This window comes from Salvelinus fontinalis, chromosome 14 (genome assembly GCF_029448725.1).
Source record: "Salvelinus fontinalis isolate EN_2023a chromosome 14, ASM2944872v1, whole genome shotgun sequence".
Taxonomy (NCBI): Eukaryota; Metazoa; Chordata; class Actinopteri; order Salmoniformes; family Salmonidae; genus Salvelinus; species Salvelinus fontinalis.
In genome coordinates, this window is record NC_074678.1 from 47522706 (window position 1) to 47529448 (window position 6743).

Here is a 6743-nt window from a genome sequence, read left to right on the forward strand (position 1 = left end):
AGGCTACAGCGGCTTGAAATTAAATAGTGACTAAATAGTTATGCATCTTGATACAATGATGGCCAGGGTGACAGCCATTGTGACAACAGTCTTCAAAAATTAAATACCCCCTTTCAACAGCCAGAAAGACCACAGCACCATGTAGAAAATGTTAATCACCTTTATTTTGTTTCGTAAAAACAAACAAAATTATTAAGACTAGCTTTAATTAATGACCACCGCAATCCTGATCAAGACTAACAATGTGGTGAAAAGTACTGAACCGTTGACCAATGTGTTGGGAGTTGAAATGAGCAAGCAAGTCTGATAGGGACTGCATCCTTGGGACATTTCAAAATACACAAGTCTCTGGTTGACGGTATAGTGTTTGAAATGATATGTCTTCGTAGCTAGAAGTTAAAAGATCGTAGAAGCCGCCTTAGTTTCTTAATTGCAGTTCCAATCCTTGTATGGGGTCTCAAGGGGAAGATCAATCAGTTTGCCTCATTCTTTGATGCTTCGTCAAAATTCTCCACCAGGTCTGAAGAGAAGAGGAAAACAAAGGATGGTTTTACAGGATGAAATGATGTAATGTTTCCTCTGAAGTGTCTGATATACTTCCCTTGCAAACGGAATCATCCTTACCTGGGACATCGTCATCTTCTTCTTCTTCAATATCTTCTGCTTTAGGGGTTTTGCTGTCAAGTACTGCAATAAACAATATACAGTTGAAGTCGGAAGTTTACATACACATTAGCCAAATACATTTAAACTCAGTTTTTCACAATTCCTGAAATGTTATCTTAGTAAACATTCCCCATCATAGGTTAGCTAGGATCACTTTATTTTAAGAATGTGAAATGTCAGAATAATAGTGGAGAATGATTTATTCCAGCTTTTCTTTCTTTCATCACATTCACAGTGGGTCAGAAGTTCACATACACTCAATTAGTATTTGGTAGCTTTGCCATTAAATAGTTTACCTTGGGTCAAGAGTTTCGGGTAGCCTTCCTCAAGCTTCCCACAATAAGTTGGGTGAATTTTGGCCCATTCCTCCTGACAGAGCTGGTGTAACTGAGTCAGGTTTGTAGGCCTCCTTGCTCGCACATACATTTTCATTTCTGCACACAAATTCTCTATAGGATTGAGGTCAGGGCTTTGTGATTGCCACTCCAATACCTTGACTTTGTTGTCCTTAAGCCATTTTGCCACAACTTTGGAAGTATGCTTGGGGTCATTGTCCATTTGGAAGACCCATTTGCAACCAAGCTTTAACTTCCTGACTGATTTGTTGAGATGTTGCTTCAATATATCCACATCATTTTCCTCCCTCATGTAGCTATCTATTTTGTGAAGTGCACCAGTCCCTCCTGCAGCAAAGCACCCCCACAACATGATGCTGCCACTCCCATGCTTCACGGTTGGGATGGTGTTCTTCAGCTTGAAAGCCTCCCCTTTTCCCATGGTCATTTTTGTTTCATCAGACCAGAGGACATTTCTCCAAAAAGTACAGTCTTTGTCCCCATGTGCAGTTGTGAACCGTAGTCTGGCTTTTTAATGGCGGTTTTGGAGCAGTGACTTCTTCCTTGTTGAGCGGCCTTTCAGGTTATGTCGATATAGGACTTGCTGATTTCTCTTGATTTTTCCATGATGTCAAGCAAAGAGGCACTGAGTTTGAAGGTAGGCCTTGAAATACATCCACAGGTACACACCTCCAATTGATCCAAATGATGTCAATTAGCCTAACAGAAGCTTCTAAAGCCTTGACATCATGTTCTGGAATTTTCCAACCTGTTTAAAGGCACAGTCAACTTAGTGTATGTAAACTTCTGACCCACTGGAATTGTGATAGTGAATTATAAGTGAAATAATCTGTCTGTAAACAGTTGTTAGAAAAATCACTTATGTCATGCACAAAGTAAACGTCTTAACCGACTTGCCAAAACTATAGTTTGCTAACAAGAAATTTGTGGTGGTTGAAAAATGAGTTTCAATGACTCCAACCTAAGTGTATGTAAAACTTCCGACTTCAATTGTGTATATATAGTAAGCATCAAGACGCTCCTCACGTCTCAAAATAATCCCCAGTGCACACCGTAACAGAATTTCCCTTTGCCACAGAAAACATTTTGCAACAAAAACCGAGAGCTTCTATTTGACAAATTTTGCTAGGTCCCTCCCCGTTTTGTCCCGTTTGGTTCCTTGTGAATAGACCCCAGCCCTAACCTAATGATTTTACATGAGGGCCAACCCACCTTGTCGAGGGAACTGCTCTGCTAGTTTGCGCAGGCTGGTGAGGCTGTCGGCGCCCAGCTGGCTGAGGATGCCCGGCAGCATCTCCGTGAGCTGCTTGGTCTCGGCATGGCCGGTGATAGCGAATGTGTTGGCCGACAGAGACGCCTGCACTTTGGGGTTGTTGAAGTGGATCACTGAGCCGTCATCCTTGATCATGTTTACCTGGTGACAGTAAGGGGGGGGGTTTGCTCACTTCAAAATTCTACTCCAAGTTTGGTCACCAAAGCCATACTAGGCTGCAGTCCACGCAAGAGACTTCAACATCTACAGTGCCTTCAAAAAGTATCCACACCCCTTGACCTTCTCCAGATTTTGGGGTGTTATAGTTTGAATTAAAAATGGATTCAATTGAGACTGAGTCACTGGTCTACAGACAATAGCGCATAATGTCAAAGTGGAACTGTGTTTTTAGAAACGTTTACAAATGTATTAAAACTGAAAAGCTGAAGTGTCTTGAGTCAATAAGTATTCAACCTCCGTTATAGCAAGCCTAAATAAGTTAAGGAGTAACGATTTGTAACGAAAACACAAGTCACATAAGTTGCATGGACTCACTGTGTGCAATAAAAGTGTTAAACATGATTTCTGAATGATTACCTCATCGCTGTACCCCACACATACAATTATATGTAAGGTCCCTCTGTCGAGCAGTGAGTTTCAAACACAGAGTCAACCGCAAAGACATTGACTATCCCTTTGAGCATGGTGAAGTTCTTCGGAGGGTGTATCAATACACCCAGTCACTACAAAGATACAGGCATCCTTCCTAACGCAGTTCCCGGTGAGGAAGAAAAGCGTTCAGGGATTTCACTATGAGGCCAATGGTTACTTTAAAACAGAGTTTAATGGCTGTGATAGGAGGAAACTGAAGATGGATCAACATTGTAGTTACTCCACAATACTAACCTAATTGACAGAGTGAAAAGGAAGCCTGTACAGGCTTTTTTTTTTATATTCCGAAACATGCATCCTGTTTGCAACGAGGCACTAAAGTAATACTTAAAAGAATATGGCAAAGCAATGCACTTTTTATCCTGAATATAAAGTATTCCAAGACATTACTGAGTACCACTCTCCATATAGTGGTGGCTGCATCATGTTATGGGTATGATCGTTCAGGATGGAAAAAAAACACAAAAAACAGAATAGAGCTAAGCACAGGCAAAATCCTAGAAAACCTGGTTCAGTCTGCTTTCCACCAGACACCTTTCAACAGGACAATAACCTAAATCACAAGGCCAAATCTACACTGTAGTTGCTTACCAAGAAGACAGTGAATGTTCATGAGTGGCCGAAATGTTGACGTAACAGTTGACTTAAGTCTACATGAAAATATATGTCAAGACCTGAAAATGGTTGTCAAGCAATGATCAACAACCAATTTGACAGAGCTTTAAGAATTTTGAAAATAATAGTACGCAATTGTTGCTCAATCCAGGAGTGGAAAGCTCTTACAGACTTACTGCAAAAGGTGCTTCTATAAAGTATTGACTCAGGGGTGTAAATACTTATGTAAATTGAATATTTTCTATTTCATTTTCAATACATTTCCAAAAGCATGGCTTTCACTTTGACGTTATGGGCCATTGTGTGTTGATGGGTGAGAAAACCCCCTAATTGAATCTATATTGAATTCAGGCTATAACAACAAAATGTGGATTAAGGGGTATAAATACTTTCTGAAGGACCTGCATAAGGGAGGCATGAAACAAACAAAATATACATTGTGTAATCTTAAGTTCTTAAATGTTGTAATGGTAGCTGTATTTACCTCTTCAATACCAGCAATGTTGTTGACAGCTAATTTCTTTAACGAACTCTGAAGTTTTTTGTCGTCGGCTGTTGCCGTTCTGTGTACGACCTTCTTCTTCCTACGTGCCGAGCCCTGAAAACAACACAGGGAGATGTAAGAATGTACATCAATGGAGGTTAAATAAAGCAGTGGTGTGCCCAGTGCTCTATCAACCCATTAGCAGTATCGGAAACCATAAGGCGGATGATTAAAAATAAAACATTTGCAAATATATAATATAGAAGTAGTAGCCCTATATTTCATTTACACACGTCACCATAAATGACAAGAATGTGCTATTTTAAACAACTTTTAGACTATATTGTCATTTGATAAAAATGTATTATATAGGTCTAACTCATCAAGATTGACTTGATTTAATACACATTTCAACAGAGGCACGTTCAACAGGACGCAATGTTTTGGAATGTTCAGATAGACACATTAATGTATAACAAACATGCCTCCAACATGTAGAAAAGGGATGGGCAACTTTGATGGGGGACAAAAATAAATAAATTAGAACACATCATGAGGGGCCAGAGTGGCTCACGTGTCTGTGTACCCACATCCATACCCACATGCTGGCAGAGCCGGCCCTAGCCTTTTGGGGGCCCTAAGCTAAATTGAGTGGCCGCCTTGGGCTAATTGAGTGACTGACAAGAGAAAAACTGCTGATGCATAACTAAACTCACACAGTATCTGCGCATGTGCACGGGCTCTATTCAAACTTCTATAGATAGGCATGGGACCAAAACAGTGGAGAAGTTTAGCCTTGCACTCCAATGCCCTTAGTTGTTGCGGAAATTGACCCACTATGCTGTTTACTTAGCGCACCTACGTCATATCACTGACTACCTTTAAACATTGCACACCATTCTGTTCTGCTGAACGCACCCTATGTACTTCCTGTTGAATCTCTAAATATGGAAATTAGCTTACCTTTCCTCCTATCCGGACCTGGGCTTGAAGTTTTGCTAATTTTTCTTGGTTCATGTTTCTACCTGGAAAAATGACAGATGCGTAAGAGTTAAACAAAAATATTTAAACTAGCAACTGAACTGTTGGAGGCAGTGGAGGCATACGAGTTGTTATCTTGTCAATTATCTACACTAGTATCAGAACTATTTGCTCCAGATGACCAGTTTCCTCCATAATTTGTCTGGAAGTGTTAGGGATTGCGTCAACATCCATCTGCTGCCAAGCTAACTAGCCGAGAAACGCTCAGAGAATGGAGTTCGGCATTCCTCACTTAACTAGCTGCTAGCTATGATAGCCAGCTAACAACTGTACACGCTAGGGAACTTATTATGTGAACGTCAATACTCGAGCTAGCTAACCACATTTGACAAGAGGGCGTTGTTACTAGCTATCTAACTTTAACTACCTACGGAGAACAGTTAAACAAGAACATAGCTACAATTTCAGAAACGAGCCTAAACCACATGCGACATCTTTCACAAAAGGGATGCTGTCTGTTGAAGACGCAAACAAATAGCCAGATATGGTCCGGCTAACCAGACAGACTAGCACGCTAGCCAGTTAACAAAATGAAAACAGTGGATTTGCTGGGTATCCTATGAAGTGTCATTGCCTCTTTTCATCTAAGGTACATCGATCCCAGTCAAATATCAAACACAAACGTAATTGTTTACCATAAAACCACTCTAAAATGGACGTAAAAACAATATACTAGACCTGATCCACAAATATCCGAGGAAACATGCGGCAACGAAAGATGGGAGGATATGACGAAGATCTTCTTCTATGGTATATTGGCGATCGCACAATGTAATGTGCATTCCGCCACCTACTGTGCGGGATGGAAACAGGACTCCCCAAAATTTTACAACATACAAAAATAAACGACCAAACTAAAAATAAATAAACTGACCTAAATCCCCCAAAAATTCTGTATTTTTTTTTTTTAACATCGGATTCCGAAACAGGCTCAAGGGGAACCTAGGAGGGCGAGTCTTCCGGCGCAATAATCTGTTCTTAACTGACTTGTCTAGTTAAATACACATTTTTCTAATGTAAAATCCTTAAGTGCCAAAAACTGACAGACTCCACTTTTTCCAGCGCATACTACACAATTTCGACAACTCAAACAGGTCTCCCACATATGTATCCTTACTCAACAAACGCATCCCAACATGAAGTGATTCATTAACATTCATACACGTAACCTCCACTCCAATTTTAGACAATTACCTTTTTGTTCCAGTTTTCGATACTACTGTTGTCCATTCATAACATTAATCTTCAGAAACTTTGCCCGACGCGCTGCTTGATTCGAACTCATCATCCAATCCGTCGTCTTCGACTGACCCATTTCTTCTTCTTCGAGTGGTTTTCCGGGCGCCTGGACGCTTTGTTGCGTATTGCCATAGAGTTTCTAAACCTAGAAGCGCAACATTGCAAGACTTCCGGGAAACAGCTTGCGAAAATAGACCAAACATCCAAGCCGGTGTTTGAGGAGTAAATGAGAGAAGTGAACAATTTTTATTTTCGAAATCTGAAGGCACAACCTAGATTCGAGCAAACGGCTTAAGTAGTTGAACATGTTATTACTCCAACCTTGTGAAAGTGACAAACTGACACGTTTTCATTTTCCTCAAAAATAACATTATATTGAAGGAGTGCCTTTGGTTGGACGGTTTGCACATGCGCAGTT

General features: G+C 40.5%; 1 protein-coding gene across 2 annotated transcripts; it reads right to left on the bottom strand.

Annotated features, from left to right (window-relative positions):
- Nucleotides 1–146: 146 nt before the first annotated feature.
- LOC129811028 (transcription factor BTF3 homolog 4-like) lies at nucleotides 147–6414 on the bottom strand. Of its 2 annotated transcripts, none has more exons than XM_055862130.1 (6): nucleotides 6281–6414; nucleotides 5009–5070; nucleotides 4046–4159; nucleotides 2235–2436; nucleotides 625–687; nucleotides 147–520 (listed from the first exon to the last, which is right to left on the bottom strand). In XM_055862130.1, exons 2-6 carry the CDS (start codon nucleotides 5060–5062, stop codon nucleotides 474–476), a joined length of 480 nt encoding a protein of 159 aa, XP_055718105.1. In that variant the 5' UTR covers nucleotides 5063–5070; nucleotides 6281–6414; the 3' UTR covers nucleotides 147–473. The 2 variants fall into 2 exon arrangements, with proteins under 2 accessions (XP_055718105.1, XP_055718104.1); XM_055862129.1 differs by lacking the exon at nucleotides 6281–6414 and adding an exon at nucleotides 5765–5860.
- Nucleotides 6415–6743: the final 329 nt, after the last annotated feature.

What these genes read in the sequence shown, in the direction of transcription:
- LOC129811028 (XM_055862130.1), bottom strand. Translation starts at nt 5,062, where the DNA reads ATGAACCAAGAAAAATTAGCAAAACTTCAAGCCCAGGTCCGGATAGGA. An exon ending in AGGTCCGGATAGGAGGAAAG is followed by an intron (nt 4,160 to 5,008) that starts GTAAGCTAATTT and finishes TGTTGTTTTCAG; the next exon opens with GGCTCGGCACGTAGGAAGAA. An exon ending in ACATTGCTGGTATTGAAGAG is followed by an intron (nt 2,437 to 4,045) that starts GTAAATACAGCT and finishes TACTGTCACCAG; the next exon opens with GTAAACATGATCAAGGATGA.